Source organism: Harmonia axyridis, chromosome 1 (genome assembly GCF_914767665.1).
Source record: "Harmonia axyridis chromosome 1, icHarAxyr1.1, whole genome shotgun sequence".
In the NCBI taxonomy this organism is placed as follows: Eukaryota; Metazoa; Arthropoda; class Insecta; order Coleoptera; family Coccinellidae; genus Harmonia; species Harmonia axyridis.
Window position 1 is genome coordinate 59100985 of NC_059501.1, and position 20017 is coordinate 59121001.

A 20017-nucleotide genomic window follows, 5' to 3' on the forward strand; every position below is an offset into this window, starting at 1 on the left:
AATCTTTAATTTTCAAACAATCTTCGAATTTTTAACCAGCCAATCCTCTTCTGTGGTATATATTTCTCTATGTTTCTGGAGATAACCTTAATCTTCAATCTGATAACTTTCAATGTTTTCATATGACGACTACTATTTCTATATTTTCGGATTTAATATTTGATAACTTGATTCAAGTGATGTGATATGTTTTTTTACGGACTATAAATATTTGATTAAAAAAAATCCATAACACTAGTTAGTATAACAATTGAATTATTGTTCGAAGGTGATAAAAAAATGTTGAAACTTACCTTCCATGCCGTATGGCTGCAGCACTCTCCTTTCGGTCAATACAGACAGTATTATTCGGGAACGGAACAGGATCTCCCTCTCGACACCATCGCCGCCTCTGAATTTTCCAGCCCCTCCGCTGCCCTTTCTCAGGGTGAACTTGCGGACGAAGACGGGATACCGTTTCTCCAAGATTTCGATGTCGGTTATCCTGGTGTTGGTCATGTGGGTGTGCACTCCGGAACAGCCATTCCATGTCGGGCCCTTTGAAAGTGATGAGATTAGCGAAAAAATCGACAAAACACTTATGCTATTAGAGGAACATTATAAGAATGTCAGCTTCCAGAGAAGTTGGGTCTAGTAGACTAACGATCTTATTTTCCATCATACTGCTTGAGTACAACAGGCTGGATGACGTGATAGATTTATTTCTCTATTCGGAGATTGAAAGCGAAATTCGGAAACTCATGTTATCATTTCTTATGAAACTGTATAACCATATAGCCATAATATTATGCTACGATTATTTTTTTTGTGTAATTTTTGAGTAATCAGAACGTTCAATTAAGTTAAATTACCTTTTATAATTTCGATAATATCTGATTCTACATAGAGTACCTTTTCGTATTGGAAATCTTAAATATTTCCATCTCCGTAGTATCACAGAACATTCAGACATTCATCAATAATTTTTCAAAAATGGGTAAAATCGTAGATTTACATTCAATGCAATCGACGAAAGGGTAGATAAAAATACTCATAATACAGTAGAAATAAAAAAGTATAAGAACAGAGAAAAGAAACAATTTCTTACTTTTGTAATGATAGAAACTATACACTGAATGAATAAATTTTCACTGAAATGATTGCATTAATTTTGAAAGATTGGGCTTTCAATATGCGAAAAATACTGGAAAAAATAAAAAAGAATGTAGTTCAAATGATGTGAAACTAAATGAAATAAATACAGGGTGGTTTATCGCGTTGGCCAATTAGACGTTTATGGAAAACTTATTATAATGCATATTATACTACTTTCTTATTTCAAAGAGCACATGCAGTATATTATTGCATCATCATTATATTATTATTCATCATCAGTATATCAGTATATTATTATTCATCATCAAGCTTATCCCGTCCACTGCTGAACGAAAGCCTCCTTCAACTGTAGCCATCTTGTTCGATCTTTTGCCATCTGAATCCAGTTTCCAGCCACTCTTTCATTGTCATCTGTCCACCGACAAGGAGGTTGTCCTCTACTCTTGTAAGCCTCATATCTTGGTCTCTACTCCAGAAGTCTTTTTGTCCATCTTTCATCGCTCATTCTAGCCACATGTACAGCCCAGTTCCGTTTGGGCTGCAAAATAACCTCCACTGCGTCCCTTACTCCTGTTCGGTTCCTTATTGTTCAGTTTGGTATTCTATCTCTGAGAGTAACTCCCAGCATTGACTCTTCTATTCTACGTTGCATCACATGAATTCTGCAGATGTTGTTTTGTTGGTCAATGTAAGTGTCTCAGCTCCATACGTGAGAACAGGCAAAACACACTGATTGAATACCTTCCTCTTTAAGCACATTTCTTTGTATATGTCTGAGTCTACCGAACGCCGCCCATGACAATTTACAAACCTATTCTTCGTTGATTTCATGGGTCTGGTTATTTCTGCTGAGGCCAATTTCATAACCCAAATATTTGTACAAATGCACTTGTTCTAAGTCAATGTTGTAAATCTTTAGAGGGCTACTCAATACCAGGATTGTTATGTATTTAGTCTTCGATATGATTATTTTTAAACCGAATTTTTCAAATACATCATTCAACATAATATATTGTGCTTCTTGTATGTTATAGCTTATTATTTCTGTGGCGTAACAATTTGAGCAAATATCATAACTTGGATATAAACCCAGCGGTTCATGAGTTACAACCTTAATATTTTTTTTGATTTTAGTCGATTCGAAGTATAATAAAGAGGGTGGTTCCTTGAGCAAACCCTGTACTTAAAATGAAAACTTTAAGAGTTATCGAGGATGAACTTGAGTGGAGTACTCTGTGACTTACGGAAAACAAAGAAAGAAACTAGAATTGGATGTTTCTAGAACTGAATTTGACATTTCATGAATTTTAATCAATTGTTCGTTGAGATTATTGAGATACTATAAACCAACAAAATATTCAATTATGAATAATTGATTACAATTTATGAAATGTCAAATTGAGTTATCGAAATGTCGTCTATTAATCTCTATCAATTTTTATTGTATAACCGTAGCAAGTTTCGAAATCATTAGATGAAAATAATTCGATTTTTAAGAAAAAAATCAATCTCAATATTTGACAGAAACTATAGATTCGGTGGAAATGATATTTTGAGAGAATAATGAACTCTTCTTTTTCTTTTTCAACAGCCTGTCCATCCACTTCTAGACATAGGCCTCCTCCTGAATTTTCTAATAAATTCGATCTTGAGCCTTCATTCGATAATGTAGCTCTCTTTGAAATTTTCAGCAATTTGAATCATGGTTATTATCAAAAATCATTATATTTGATTTAAGTTCACTTCGCAAGAAAATTCAAGTAAGTTTGAATTTATGAATAGAAAAAAATTCAACAAGCTGAAGTAGGTCAAACCTCTTCCATTAATTCAGTTCATTTATAACGCGATTATAAACTTCAATTATCAAATGAATAAAATAGCAAACGTTTCGCCACACTGCCTGATTTTCAATCTAAATGTTTTTAATAAAGTCCAAATATTAAACTGCCCCTTCTTGCAGATGCTTTCTCTATAATATTGTTGAAGAGTGAGTCTTTCAAGGACATAAAAGAAATTTATAAGTAAGTACCACTCACCAACATGAAAAAAAGTTCTAGTCATATTGAATCTCATTCTCTTGTGTCCTATAAAATATTATAATTCAGAATACGTTTCTCTACCATTCAATGATATAATATATGGAATAATTTTCATATTAAGTATGGACAACATATGGGCAGAACAGTATCAGAAATCATAAGAAGAATACAGTAAGAGGAATGTAAGAATTAATTGACCATAACTTCGAAGAGCTGAACCTATAATACGCGAACGGAAAGATATCTATTTTGAGCAAAAGTGTACTTTACCTTCCGAAATATAACCCTCGGAGGGATTCCGATGAAATGTCGTCTGGGGTTCCTTTCCTGGTCCTAGAGCTCATTCGTCAGAGTAACACGACCTGATATATTATTACTGGACGTGATAAGGCTGCGCCTGGTTCGATAGCGTTTTTCGCGCCATTATAAATAATCTCGGGCGTGTTTTGGCGTCAAAATCGGTCGCTTATCTGCCGCCATTTCTCCGCCCGTTCGACAGTTGTCGAGAAACTAACCGCCACTTTTTATGGGGGCAGATTTAATGCCAGCCGAAAACGCCCAGACCCGATATCGGAAATTGAAGATGTGCATGTGTTACGATAAATGCGGAGAAGGAGTCCCAAATTATAAGTGCTTAGTTGTTGGTTGACGCTTCTAGCTACCAGGGCCGGCGCTGACAGTTTTGGCCTGTATAGAGATACTTGCAATCGAAAGATGTGTGGAAATGAACCTAGAATAGTTCTTCCAAATACTGGAACTACATGAACTACTCCATGAAAACGCTCATCTCGATGTTCGTTTGATTTCATACCGAAATAGTCTTAAACCATTGGGGCACGCTTTTCAATCCAAAGAGTTGAAATAGTATATTGTGCAACAAGTGGGGAAAGTCCAACTTTTCTCGCGAGTGTTTACAAACACACGAGTGAGAAAAGGACTTTTTCTACAACTGCTATGGAAAGTAGTGTATTCTTCACAGCTTACTCAATTTCAAAACTATGTATTGCTCATACTGTGGGAAATATTATTCTCCCACGGCACTTTGCCCACACCTCGCTTGGTAGACCAATGAAATTGGACTTTTGAGTCGTTTCTATGAAAACGCAATAAATTAGCACATACTGTCAACGAAATCCATTTTGGTTGGAATCAAGTCCATTACTCGAATTATTGAAATTTGTTCAGTTGTAGGAAAAGTATAGTGTGCAACATGTGGAGAAAGTCCTTTTCTCGCTCGTGTGTTCCACACTCGCGTGAAAAGTTGAACTTTCCCCACTTGTTGCACAATATACTATTCTCCACATATTACACACTATACTTCTCATACAACTGCACAATATCAATAATTCAAGTGATGGATTTGATTCAAATCAAAATGGCCATCGTTGACAGTATGTACTAATTTATTGCGTTTCCATAGAAACGACTCAAAAGCCCAATTTCATTGATCAACCAAGCGAGGTGTGGGCAAAGTGCCCTGAGAAATAATATTTCCCACAGTATGAGCGATACATAGTTTTGAAATTGAGTAAGCTATGAAGAATACGCTACTTTTCATAGCAGTTGTAGGAAAATAATATTTCTGTATTGCAGTATCGTATAAGTTCATTACAGTTTTAAAATCAGTGCTGTAATTAGCTCATAACAGCATCGTTTTCAGTTATATTTTTCGTTTTGAGGTTGTCTATACTGACTTCCAATCCTATCAAATTTCAACAAACGTCAATAATTGTCAACATAATATAATTTGGATAAGGTGAAATGATTTGCAACGTTATTCGCAATTTCTCTTAATTCTGGTGGTGTTAAATCGATTTCGTCAAACGTAATTCACGAATTTAATGCGTATTTATTAATTATTTCGAAATTCGAAACGTACGATTCAAATTCCGTAATCTGTCAATTTTCGTAACAGTCACACCAACTACCAATAATCTGAGTTTTTCATTTCATTTCGACAATATTTCACAAAACTTGACTGAAATAGAAGAAATGTCGTCTAATACTCGTTGCAGAAGGCAATTCCAACACTCCTGCGTTCGAAAACTTGCTCTTTCGTCGCTCGTTTTCGAATTTCGCATTTGTGTTGGAATAGAAGCCATTCTGCAACTTGTTTTGGAATATACTATCAAACGGTTCTATTGATGAGATGTGGAAGATGAGCATAACTCCTACCAATAAGAGCGATCAAATTGCCACGCGGCAGCATGTGTAACTATTTCGAGCAATGAAAGTGACCAAATCGGCACATACTATTTCATTAGACGATCAACTAGCATTTTACTGTGATTTATTCGAAAAGAGTGGTAGAACAATGGATTCCCTGCTCCCTAAAAAATTTTTGGAAATTTGGAAAACCCTCATATATTAGAAATATTCTGGCCCACTTCTAGTTACTTCGAAAATACTTCACCCAAATAAAAAGAAACATCAGTCACAAAACGAACTGAAACCGAGTAAAAATGCTCATTTCATTAATACCCCTAGAGACCGCACTGCTTTATGCGAATCATAAGAAAGATAATTATGAAGAGATATATGTGCGTAGCTGCAGCCAATTGTAACCAAATCGTCACACCGGGGTGTACTTGAAAGTACTGTCAGAAAATGAATTCCCTGGCCCCAAATGATTTGCTGGAAACTTGGACAACCCTTGTACAACCGAAATATTCGGTTTTCTTTCAAGTGACTTTGATATACTATAAGAAACTATCAGGAATGTGATATAACAATACATTCTGTCTGACAGTCAGGCTACAATAAAAGCATTGAGCACACATATTATCGATTCTAAGGTGGTCCAAAGGAAACTCAATGAAATAGGCAATAATGACAATGTCTTAGGTCTTAGTTCTGGTCATTATGGAATTAAAAAAAATCAAGAATTTCACGTTGACAGAAATCACATTGCGTCAACACCCGCTGGGGCCATCGCATTTGCCGCGATGGTTTGTGGTAGTCTTAGATCTTAAAATCTACGATAAATCCGAGGGAGGCGTCCCAAACTATAAGTACTTACGTAATGCATCATCTCTTATTGAAGTAATACTGGGTAAAAGGGGAAGAAAAAACTATCTATTTCAACTTCAATGAATGGTTACATGTTCCAATTTCCGAGAGATGATTGCTCAGTTTGTTTTCTTTCCATTTAGTAGATTGCTCTGTTTGTTTCCTTTTCAATTAGTAGGGCCTAAAGATGATCTCTCGGAGATTGAAACATGAATTAGTCATTCAATAGAATATTTGAAGTCGACGTAGAGAGAGTTTTTTCTTCTCTTTCAACTTATAAGTACTTAGTTGTTGGTTAACTCTCCTGACTCCCAGGGCCAACGGAGCAGTTTTGGCATGCCAAGCAAATAATTTTATGGCAGCCCGTCATGAAAAAAGGATCAATAATACCCTTCCTCATTCACAAATCATTGAAACATCCTATTATAATAGTTTTGAAGGACACTTCACAATTGAATTCTACCTTCGGGTACTTAAAAATATATTCAGATGTACTATCGACGTAAATCAACGAAAAATAATAGTTTTTCCAGAAAAAATTTTTGATTTCGATTGTCCCGCTATCTGGGCAGCTGTTATCTTTCAATATTTGACGATTGAAAACTACGCCCCCAAAAAAATGGAACGGCAAGCCGTTCATCAACTGAAATTGTTAAAATTCACTACAAAAATTGTGAATATTCTGTAGTCCCTCTTCGCAAAACTAAAGCACTTTTGGTCCGTCAAGCAGGAAACTGGTGGAAAAATTTGAGCTGTTGGAACAAATTAGTGATGTGAAGAATCGAAGGTGATCACAATTGGCCACCGAAATCTTGCGATTTAATACTTATAGGCGTTTTTATTGGGATCTATGGATTTCTAATGAACATACAGCAGCAAACGTGCCAATTGGTCATGGAAATTTTCATAAAAAGCATATGGCGCTGCAGCCGCAGATGAGGTGACCATTTGGCTGTGATCGTTTTTCTTTATTAATGGCATACCTTCCTTCTGACAATGAAATAATCATCCAATAATTTCTCTCAAAGTATATTATTGTTTTCAGTATCAAAATTAAACCTCTTATTTTGATTCAGTCTCATTTTTTAAAATAGGATCTTCACATAGGTCGCATAGCTGACTTAACCATGTTTTGAAATATGCTTTCAATTGTAAATATAACTTAAAGCACCTTTGACAAGGCTATTATATAAGAACTTCAATAGAGAAAGCTAATGAACTTTGAAGAGTGTCAATCAAAATCTAAAGTAAGCGGCCAAAACACAAAAAACATTTTACTACATATCACAAAAATAAAACTATATACAGAGAGAACCTCTGATTAAATTTCATAACGCGAATAAAATGACAATTTCCAAAGCTGAAAGTTAATGTAGTTGATTCCCCTAATAAGTGATATTCTCTGATTCCCTTTCACATCTAAATCGCAGCAAACCAGGTTGAAATCTATATTATTTGCCCTTTAACATGTGTTGCGTATCACTCCGCGTTTCCCCTTTGCAAACTGTAAAGGAATTCCTTCAGCCTGTGTGATTCTTCAAAAGAACAATCACATCATCCAGTCAATTTGATAAGAATTCAATCGCACTCAACTCACCGCTCCACTGCCTCCTGCGACCGTCTCGTAACAACCCCATTTCTCGCAGCCGAAGGTGATGTTGTTCATGCAGCCCTGGGATGCGGCACATACCCTGTACGAATATAAAAGATTAGTTTAATATCGAATGATTCGAATGGAAAGTATTCAGTTTTTATTTCTATTTCAATTACGGCGCACAATAGTTTGGTATAACGTCTAAATTAACTATAATATTATTAGGTCTACAACTTTGCTTCCGACGTTTTGCAATAGATGGCTGTAGCGGTGAGTGGTAGTCAAAATAAATAGATCGTAGATGTCATACAATAAGCCATCGAAATATCTGCATCATGAAGTTATTCTCGATTAAACATGTCAGTTTACCAGCCAAATTCTGCTTCAATATGAAGACATTTGCAGCTGAGGCTCTTCGAATGTTCTCAAATACCTATTAGTGGAAGAACGCACCAAGAGTGGTTTCGACGCTTCAAGAACGGTGATTTTGACATCGAATACCAGCATGGCGGTGGAAGAGAGAAAGTTTTCGAAAATGCAGAATTGAAGGCATTGCTTGATCAAGACTCGTGTCAAACGCAACAATAATTGGCAGAATCATTGGGAGTGACGCAACAACCTATTTCAAAACGCCTGAAAATCATGGGAATGATTCAAAAACAAGGAAATTGGGAGCCATACGAGTTGAAGCCGAGATATGTTGAACGACGTTTGCTTGCTTGTAAACAGCTGCTTGCAAGGCAAGGACGGAAAAGATTTTCTGATCGCATTGGGACTGGAGACGAAAAATGGGTTCATTAAAATAATCCCGAGCGCACAAGATAATGGAGATATCCCGGCCATCCTTCCACGTCGGCATGATAATGCTCGACCCCATGTTGCTAAAGTGGTCAAGACATACTTGGAAACGTTGAAATGGCAAGTCCTACCCCACCCATCGTATTCTCCAGACTTTGCTCCCTTGGACTATCACTTCTTTCGATCAATATAATAAACAAGGATAATGGGAAGTAGGACAGCCAACTGGCTGTCCTTGTTCCTTGTTCATTATATACATTGCGAAGGACGTGAAATTGTTGAAATGTTTCGATCAATGGAACACGGCCAGGCAGAAGTTAAAAATTGGATCGATTCGTGGATCGTTCCAAAAGATGACCAGTTTCTTCAACGGGAGATTCGTAATCTGCCCGAAAGATGGGAGAAAGATAGCCAGCGATGGACAGGATTGGATGGATTGAATCATAAATGTATGACCAGTTTTTCACAATAAAGCCTCGAATTTCGGAAGAAACCGCTGAAGCATAGTTGTACGCCTAGATAAATGAATATAATATTATTCTGAAAATATACACGTAGTGGAGTAAGAGTTAATTTCAATAAATCTGCATGAAACTGTGTCCCAATTACGACATAGGTATAAAAGCTTAAATTCATATATGTTATTTGGATAATTACATGCTTTCCACTATTGCATATGCGAATCCCTTAGACCAGACACCCTCAAAGTTGACAAATTCACGTAATCAGTATAAAAGCTGAAATTCACATTCATGTTCTTTGGAGTGCATAAAAAGAGAACAGATTTCTGAACACCGGGGACGCGACGAACGAAAGAATTTTAGTATTTTCTTCTCAAAAAAGTTATATTTGAAACTCTGTAGTTCTCAATACAACTTACATTATAAGATTACATATGTCTTGCTAGTAAAATTGTAGCAAGTTAATCTCAGAAAATTTTTATTGTGGATTTTTAGTCCAAGCACGATAAAATATTATCCTAATTTTATCACTTCTTACATCTTGGGTTGAAAATTACTATGGAGCAGCTTAACAAAAATATTTCAGCGTTGATTGCCGATAAGGGCAGAATAAAAGGAGCAGAGAAGAAGGCCAAGAGACGAAAAGCATTCGTCTAATAAGATGAACACATCATAGTACTGAAAAATGCACTAATGAAACCGAGAATAAACAGATGGGATGGATAGAGCTAATCACTATAGCGAGGGCGACTCAAAAATGCTCACGGTGTGAGGAAACTATATTTCAGTACTACAGTTTGTTGAAAATCCCATGTAGAATCTCGCCTTGAAGTTTTGACTTTTTAATGTAGATCTTCATGGGGGATATTTTGAAAAACAATAAAGCTATTTTCGATGATTAATATTTGTTTTTGTTCTATAATACCGAAATATAAAAGGCAACCCTTGTAATAGAAATCTATTACCAAATGCCTACATTTCATGTCCGACAAGTGACGAGCTGAATTCAAGTAATGAGGCATGCGTAAGCTGAAGAAAGATACCCCTTAAAATGCATTTCAAGCAGAGTAACCTATAATGTCCCAACACTATCTTCAGGATCGAACAAGAATCGCATTCGCCCACTTCATTTCAAAGGAAGGAAGACATGAAGAGCAAAATCAAGATCATTCTGATTATTCTTACACTTCCTACTTATGAATGCATTTGTTATTTTTGAGTTTTTTGGAGACACTGTGCTACCCAAGCTTTCATAGTAAACACGTCACTATTGTTCTGATACCGCAAACAATAACATGTTCTGACCTTCTTTTGTAAATCATTGTGTCCAGCACATAAATATATCATAAAACTCGTGTCATATCTCATACTCACCTAAATGCTTTCAGTACAACATCCACAACCCTCTGAGAAGTCAAAACGTTTCCCCCGACTACTGCAGCATCTTCACTAGGATTCAGTATACATCCATGTGGGATTATAACTTTCACAGGATTGAGACAACCCTGTAATTAAATATAATTTTAATTATCCCATATCCTCTCCTCACTTCATTCACTTGATTCACTTGCATAAGTTCAAACAAATATGAGTAATGAGAACAAAAGAACCAAGCATATAGGATCTCACATACCACGACTACATATTACAAATATCATCATTTTAATGTGAATGTACAACGTAATTCCTCTGAAATAGTATATAACATTACTAGCAAGGTAAGAGGGTTTTTACTGGCGAATGGAGGATATAATTGACGAGCCGCAGGCGAGTCAGTTACCTCCTTGAGCCAGTAAATCCGTTACCTTGCGTGTATTGTTTTATATTTTATTTGTTTCTCATTTGTAAAAAGGTTAGATAAATTCCAAAAAAATCTCAATAATTTGTCTCAAATGTCGTAAGCTATCATAGACATGTCTATGTAAGCTATGGAAGCGTTGCCATGAACATGTCTGTTTATTTTTCTTTACATTTGTTTTGGCGAAAGCGAGAATGAATGTACCAAAAGAAATTATCGAGGCAGCCAGTAGTGTAGCTTCAAGTTTATTACCTGCAAAATCAGCTTCAAGGTACGAGCGAGAATACGACGACTTCAAAAAGTGGCAAAACAAAAATAGTGTGATTGGGGTAACTGAAGATGTTTTGTTGGTCTACTTGAATCAACTATCAGCTAGATTCAGCCCTAATACTTTATGGGCAAAATGGTCTATGCTGAAAAGCTGCTTGGAAATGAAAGGAAATGCCCCTGTTCGCAGGTTTGTTTTCCTTAAAAAAATTATTGAAAAATATGACATTTAGCTGTCATTTGCAGATTTCAAAAGGTAATAGCGTTTCTGAAACGAAAAAATGATCGTTATACGCCAAAAAAGGCCAAGGTATTAAGTAAAGAAGAGGCTGAACAATTTCGTTTACATGCTCCTGATGACCAGTGGTTGCTGGCGAAAATTGTAACAATATTTGGGATTTTTGGATGTTGTCGATGTGACGAAATTCTTTCCTTAAACATGAATGATGTAGAAGATATGGGAAAATACGTTATTGTGACATTGCGGCAAACAAAAAATTTAACAACAAGAAGAATCACCATAACCGATGATGGCTGCAGCTTCAAGCCTTTCATGTTATATAGAAAATATGTAAATCTTCGGCCTCCTGGAACAGAAAGCCTAAGATTTTTTTTGACATACCGACATGGAAAGTGCAACATATATGACGATAAAATAAAATTTTCTAATGTAAATAATACTACTAACTTGTAAAAATTTTGCAAGTTAACTGTCAGTTTTACAAGTTAGTGACTTGATAAAATAAACTTTCTTGATTAATATTGTGTTTTTGGAAACTGACGTTTACAAATGAGAAACAAATAAAATTTATTTCACGTAATCGTCATTTGAATATTAAACGCAAATAGAAATTCGGGTACAAGAGTCATATTACTTCAACCCTAAGCATAATGTAGGGTCCATTGTGAACTCGAAATATTTCCATTAATTTCTTCTGGTTCAAAGGAGAAAATTAATTCGATCCTTGAAATCAAACATTTGATATTTTTAAACTTTTTCATTATGAAAATTTCAAAACAGTAGTAAGCTGTTTTTGGACTCGTAGAAACTATTACCTCCCAAGAGGCATATTTAGGCATGTATAATATGCACCGAATATTCGAAAGACAAATTCTCATGGAACTGTTTACGTAACAACCAGAAGATACACAAGAATACCCCACATTTTATTATGGAAAGTAGCCTCCAGTGAAATTGGCTGAATTTTTGATATACCTATGAAAACTCTAATTTGTTTTCCATTGTTCAACAATTCAAACTTTATCCTATCCAGGATAACGTGCGGTAATCTTGTGTACCTTCTGGTTGTTACGTGAGCAGTTCCATGAGAATTTGTTTTTCGACATCATCACTATTCTGAGCAATAAGGATGTGAACATTAATATGAAATACTATTAAAAGCGTTGTTATATTTGGTCAATTATACAGTGTGTTCCAGCGACTTACATCCTTCGAAGTTCAATTATTCTAAGGGCCAGTTGCACCATTTGCCTTAACATTGATTAAAAATTTAACGTTGATTACTCTATGATTTCTCAAAAGAAATCAGAAATTAATCAATGTTTAAATTTTAATCAATGTTTAGGCAAATGGTGCAACTGGCCCTACAATTATTACAAATCGCTCTAGCAATCTACAATGAGAAAAGCCTAACTACCACTTAGGCCCGGTGCACACATCCGACTTTTGCAGTTGCGACGCCTTTGCGGTGTTGTACGGTAGTGTACATGCTCCCATTTAATTCTTTGTACCACAGCCCGCATGATGGCAGTTACGACGCCGCAACGGCACGGCGGGTAGTGTGCATGCTCCCATTTGATTCTTTGTATCAGAGCCCGCAAGTACGACACAGCAACGGTGTCGCAACTGCAAAAGTCGGATGTGTGCACCGGGCCTTACTGTACGAAACCGCTTTGACCTGACCACATCAAATTATAACGGTCGAGCCGGGGCTATCAGCTTAGCGTTCAGGCTCCGCCCAGCTACTAAATTGCTAGAATTGCGATTGGTAGTGATGAAGTCCACAAACGCGACGGTCGGCGGAGTGCCCGAGCCCCGGGAAACCGTACCTTAAGAATTTCCCATTCATTTTTCTAGTTTTCTTTGAACTATTCGCTTCACTCTCACAACACTGGACGCTCAACTGAACGACGCCGTTCTGACCTAACCCTATCAGTCCAGCTACACGATTGCTAAAAAAATGCCTCATTGAAATGCATTGGTCGGAGAAATTCTTCGAAACGCGACGGTCGACGTACTGCCTGAGATAATAACAGTAGCTTAAAATAGCTGATGTGATAATGTGGGGATTACAGATTCCTGCGTTACCATCATGGTGGCGCCGCCAACCAGGTTAACGCTTCCCCCAACAGAGGGCGCAACAATCTATTTAAGCCTCGAAGTACACATCTTAAACGGAGATAAGCCAAAGATTCTCAGTCAAATATCAACATACTTCATGTAGCACTTGTGTCGTATATTATATCTGTTTACATATTTTTTATTTTACTGTTTTATTTTTATTTTTTCCCCGCTAACTAGGAGTAGGCAGATAGAGGCCTAGTTAGCACATGTCCTGTTACAGTTGTCCCGAGGTTAATCAGATTGAGGCCTGATTAAACCCCAGCATCGACCAAGTCGTCACGCTGTCCCAAAACTGGTGACCCCGACGTGATGGCGGAAAACTGCGGCGTTGGAGCGCAGAGGCGACTCACTGCCCCGCACAACGTTACGGCTACTGGGGTGTCCATCGGACACTAGAGCCGATGGCACGCCGAGCCTCGTGTTTCCGTCGTCACAGCAAGCAAGCCCGACGTGATGGGAATGGCCATCTAAACGATGTGTCCTGGAAAGCAGAAGGTCGATGCGTAGCTCCCTTATATCTGCAATTTCCAAACGGAACTCTAGACGCCCATTCCCATGACGTGCAATACGTGCTCCTTGGTCTGCCGCGGTATGCCGGACGTGAATAGGCGGCATTCACCGTCCGTACGATGCCTGCGAGGTGCAGCTCTGATTAGGCGGCAATCACCCAGCTGCACCGATGACCTCGTAACACGCATAAGTTTCGTTCCTCCGTCACTGGGGAGGGAGTCATGTGGCGGCTCGTCATAAAGCTCCACATAGCAACTATATACACAGCATTCGGTAGCCTAGAGGTTAAGAGGTAGACTCACGTACCGAGATGCGACAAGGTCCCGGGTTCGAATCCCGGCGGCTCCCGATAATAATAAATTCCCCAAGCGTCTGTGACACGGCACACACAAATATACCAAAGTCACACTGATGAGTCCGGTGTGTGTGCCAGGGACGAAACGCATAAGTAGGCATATGTGAAATCCTACAATAACATATATCCTCATCTAAATATCCCGATACATTATAATAAACTCTGTTTAATAAAGAAATGTTCGGTATTTGTTTCAGTTTTTTTGGCACTTTGGCGCATTTTTGACTCTCTCGGTATCTTATAGTATATTGAAATAACTTGGCACCCCAACTGTTATTCCCAAGTGGAGCTAAAGAATACCACACACGCCAACATTTCATGATCAAAAATTCACCAATCGGGTACTTGATCAAGAAGTAAAAACAGATCCTCATTATCATTATCGTTTCCTTTTTTCATAATAACCCTTCATTTCACTCCGCCCTCCACTTCACCGGACCCGCCAAACCGTCCCTAAATAAATTGGGGTACGACGGCGTTAAAAACTTTCCGACCCACACTGGAACACCCAATTCATCATTTCCGGCGGAAAAAAAAGACGGAACCCCCCGCCGCCACGCCACCTATCCCGACGACTGCCCCCGGGCATCGCACCGGAAAAACCGGGATTATCGGAAGCACGAGAATGTCAATGAAACTTTTTAATTGATCTGTTCAGTTTGTTCTGGATATTGCGATTGTCACGCCGAGAACGGAAAATTTGGTTGCGGAATTTCCGCATTTCCATCGTGGCGTAGCGTCTACGATAGAATACGTCGTTCTTCATGAAAAAGTTTAATACTTGGTAGGCACGTCGCCCTGATGAAAAAAAAATTGTTCAACTTCAAACTTCGTGAAAACCGATCACGGATCGGTGTTCGCATGTTTTGGAGGAAAAAATATACAGGGTGTACACTTTTGAAACGGCCTAACTTCAAGGGGAGATTATACAAGTAATTTGCAACAAAAAATGTCATATAACATATGGTCGAAATGTTGGTGGTTATTCTTCAATTTAACATTTTTTGAGTTCACAGAATTTGTATTTTTTTTCCATAAAAACCAATTATATCTTATCCATTTCAGCATCATCATCGAATTTGATAATATATTCCGAAAAAGCATTAAATTTGCCTTATTATGAGTCATGAATGGCAAAAGAATTTTACTGACGAGTATGTTGAAGTGATGAATATAAATATTCTGAAGACAGCGAAATAATTCGTATTTTTCCAATCGTTTTATGAATGAAAAACTATAAATGAGCATATGTTCTCTTTGCAGTGAAAACTTCTCCATTTTGCAGGCTTTCGAACGACATATCAAGTTTTGTGCTATCTACTTTCCTTCTGTTGTAATATCATGGCTAACGTGATACCAATGAAAAAGACGAAAATAATCAAACTTTCCTTTGCCCTATTTCAGAGCTTTTTTCGAGTGGATAGTGAGATAATTGTCATGGAAATTGCATAATCTCCCCTTGAAGTTAGGCCGTTTTAAAAGTGTATACCCTGTATATTCTGAAATCAGAACATGTAATCAGTTTGAACCACGAAAATGTCTACGATAAACAGTTTGATTGAAGACATATTGTACTTACACAAGCCAATAATGGTTAGTTTGCAACGATTTTGCACCCTTATTCATGTACGCTACTGGAATTTGCAGAAATACGATATTTTATCTATTCATCGTCTATGATTGGTGAGCGATGAAGGGTCTACGTGATGTGTACGTAGCTAGAGGGAAGGACTGAAAGAATCTTCTGGAAGATTCAATCTAGAATTTCAGCGAGAAGACATACGTTGTTTTAAATTTCGGTCATAACTAGTTGAATTTGTGATGTTTAATTCGATTTATCGGCGAGAATATTGTAAAGATTCTCAGTAAGTGTTTTCACTTCATTATTTGCATTAGACCAGATAGACGCAAACTAATGTCAGTGTCTGAGGGTCAATTTACATGAGAAACTCATTGGCAAAAATCATAGCTATCACCGTTACAAAGTTACAACTTTTTTCTGTTGTAAATTTTTCATTTCAAAATTCAATGACGTTAATTCAATTTTCTGCAAACTGATATTTCATGAGATATCGTTCTGAATTTTTTTTTTTGATATAGGACACCCCGTATATAAGTCATGTTCGAAGTCCCAACATGTTATAATGATGAGATCGGTTCATTTTTTGGTAGGAGGTGGCATTTCTCAGATTTTATCCCTCCTGGAAAAATCTAAGATCCGTTAGTGCCACCTCACTACCAATAAGCAGTTCGCATTAAATCGACAGAGACGTCTAGTGAAAGAGCTAATCAAAATGTGGAGAATGTGATAAAAACCTGGATGCAAGATTACAAATCATTAAAATGGGCGAAGAAATGGAGTTCATTCAATTTATGAATTTTCTAATTGTAGATATAAAAAAAATCCCCATAAGAGGCAATGTTCGGTTGTCCCTCGAGACATGCCTTATCTAGTTCAAGACCACCAAATTCAGATGTTGTTGCGTTTGACACGAATCTCGATCAAGTAATGTCTCCAATTCTGCATCTTCGACAACCTTCTCTCTTCCACCTAGTTTTCGACGTTTTTTTCACCGTTCTTGAAGCGTTGAAACTACTTTCGAATCGGCACGTTCTTTCACTTATAGCGGCCTCATCATATTAGAGAGCATTCGATGAACCCCAGCCGTAGATTTCTGAGAATTGGCTGAGAAGCTGGCCAAATCGAAAATTCTGGATGGAATAGCGCTCTGTTCAGAAACATGCATTCAAAAATGGGCTCCATAATCCCTTCTGCCTCGATAATCTATGATTCTTCAACACTTCGCAAGATACTACTTATTTCCAAGATTTTTTTAGACAAAAAACCCTTTTCAGCCGAACATTCTATTTATATTTATTCGTTTAAAATGTACGAAATCTCAAAGTTGGTCATTTCCAACTAACCGAGCAATTATATCATGTAGACGAGTAACCCTGAAATCTGTGTCGTTCGCAAACTTTTATACATGTAGAAAAGTTCATCTAAATTAGTTTTAAACGGAGAACGAGCTGCAGTCCCTCCGTAGAAATTCAAACGGAAAGTTTAGCATAACTCGAAGAGCCCATACGGTCGGGCAACAATGGGAACGATAGAAATGTTTCAAGTGGTGCAGATTGGCCGAGTCTGTCGAATTCATGTGATTGCCAACGAAATTAATGCCATTGAAGGAGAGCTACTATTGTTTCAACTTTTCGGCTTCGGGGGCTACTTATCCAGCAATTTGACTTCTGTCAGGCGAATGCGGCAATTACGAAGCAGTTAATACTACCTAACTGAAGGAGAGTTATATCGTTTTGATGGCAGAATGAATCGCTCATTAATTGATAGTCTGATTATTTCGGCGATATTCAAAGAGAATGAGATCCTGGATAGTGAGCTCTTACTGCGCTCTGGCTTGGATGAAATGGCACAATCTCTTGCAGTAATCAGAGCAAAATGGATTACTGAATGTTTAATCGATGCTGATGTGAATAGTTCATCATAGAGGAAGGCTACAGATTAAATCTGAGCAGATTTGATACTATGCAGTTATTATTATCTAACGCTGCATATGCCAGGCGAGCGAAGATCATATACCATTAAGATTTGGTGCTTGAGACAAAGAGAACCTTCCATTTCGAATCTTTTAATACAAGATTTGTTATATTCAATATTTCGTTAGGTATTACTGACATTATTCAAACTGTAAGTTTTTTTCTGAGATAGCATTATATTTTTAGCAGGCATTTCCCGAACAGATCATTTTTTTTATTTCGTCATGATGGCATTTTAGGTGGTGCCGGCTGTCCAGCCAACTGTAAAAATGATACCTCCCGAACGGAACAACCTTCAAACTTAGTTTATTGATGAAATTCTACTGAATTTCATCCGAAGGTCTTACCTACTGGTAAAACCTTCAAAATTATTTTCTCCTGATGAATCCAAAACTTCAGACTCAATTGAAATGAAATTATACAGTTATATATAAAATATAATCTCATATAAAATATAATCCACATATAAAATTCCACGTTGATTGGTATACCAGAACCATAGACAATTCAAGATGAATAACGGTGAAAATGACTCAATATTTAATAATCCGACCGAAGGAAGATTTTACGATGTGGAGTTAGGACCTTTTAAGCTTTTGGTCATTCATTCGCCAGTTGCTTCCTTAGAAACCACATAACACTATATGTATAGGTATATGTGACCTCCAAAGGTTCAATTTGCGAATAAACAAACAAAGTCTGAAAATCTCCCAACTTCACTTCAGTTATTCCCATTTTTATTTATTCTTCTTTTTCTTGTTTTTTTGTGATTCTGATGACGCTTCAGAACAAAATTTTACAATGTCTGTATGTTTCAAATTTTGATGCGGAAATGGTCTCAAATTACAAGGTTCGACTCACTGATTTTTAAAAATTCACAGAATCAAATTTGAGGATGGATTCATCGTGGGTGAGTCGAACCCAATTCTTCGAAGCCAACTCTGGTTCAAAATTCTAAAATTTCAGACATTTCGACCAAATGATAGACCGGTCTCTTCGAAGAACGATTTAACTAACAGACAACAGTGGATAATATAACACATATTTTTTATATACAGTTCCGTGGTCTCCATGAATAAACGAGCGCTAAAATTCCCCCGATATCAAGTCAGTGATTTTCTTTAAGTTTTTGATCAGCTATAATATTTAAAACTGTTTGATATGCATTATATCAGAAGGGCTCTATGGATTTTTGGAGCAATAATATATCATTGAGTATGTGTGCGATTTCATCTGTACATTAGGAAGAACCGATAATGTATAAATTGACACTTCTTCGATAATGTATGCAGCTTTACTTATATATTTCCCATAAATTCTGCTATATTATGCTTCAAATACTGGATTATAACGTATTCGTCACTTTCTATCGCTCTTTATAACAAACTGAACAATTTATATTTACGTCTCTAGTATGTATATAAATATAACAATATATCGAAATCTGCCATAGCCCAACTCTCTACCATGAAAATTTAAGAATTCATATTTTAGTGGTCAATAGTTAATTAGGTTTTGCTTAATGTACAAATTTCATTATCTTTTGGTCGGATTCGAGTTCACAGAGAAAAATATTTCAATCATATTGAAAACTGTTCATCATGTGCTACTGTTTCAAGTGATTTGAATTAATATAAATATTATCCGTATTATATCCAATGTACCCTTATGTTTTGGAAGATGACAATATCGTTACATAAAAGACATTAACCATAAATAAAGATTTCTTGTAATGTAGTTAAATCGATATTGAATATAGGTTATCAGTACCACTTCATTACTTGACAATTCTGAAGAGTACCATATGGTATTACTTTCTCATCAGAAAGGTATCTTATAGATGAGAGACGTGTGAATTAACTTCTTATGTGAGGTAATTCGTTCCAAATTGATAGTTTTTTGCCATGGATTGGCAAATACAAAGTTTTCAAGAAATTCTGTATTAAATGAAGTACTTATTGTTCATAATGATGCCTAAGGAATGTGAAGAAAGTGACCTGGCTCTGGAAATAGAAGACGTAGAGCAAAACAGATGAACAGGTGTTTCCGTTTTCAAGTTCATATTTATGTGCAGTTGTTCCATCCTTTATGATTGCGTATTTTTATTTTGTTTATACCGACTCTCTAAGCTTCTGTGAAACCTGTCAAAAGCTTAGAGGAGCTTTTGCGAT

The 20017-nt window shown here is 36.8% G+C and overlaps 1 protein-coding gene across 1 annotated transcript in view; it reads right to left on the reverse strand.

Moving 5' to 3' along the window:
* LOC123681876 (5-oxoprolinase) overlaps positions 1-20017 on the reverse strand; it is a 106485-nt gene that overhangs the window by 55580 nt on the left and 30888 nt on the right. The window contains exons 15-17 of the mRNA XM_045620215.1: positions 10371-10501; positions 7741-7834; positions 294-537 (exon numbers count right to left, since the gene is read on the reverse strand). Of these exons, the coding sequence (XP_045476171.1) occupies positions 294-537; positions 7741-7834; positions 10371-10501 (469 nt within the window). The remainder of the gene's footprint in view (positions 1-293; positions 538-7740; positions 7835-10370; positions 10502-20017) is intronic.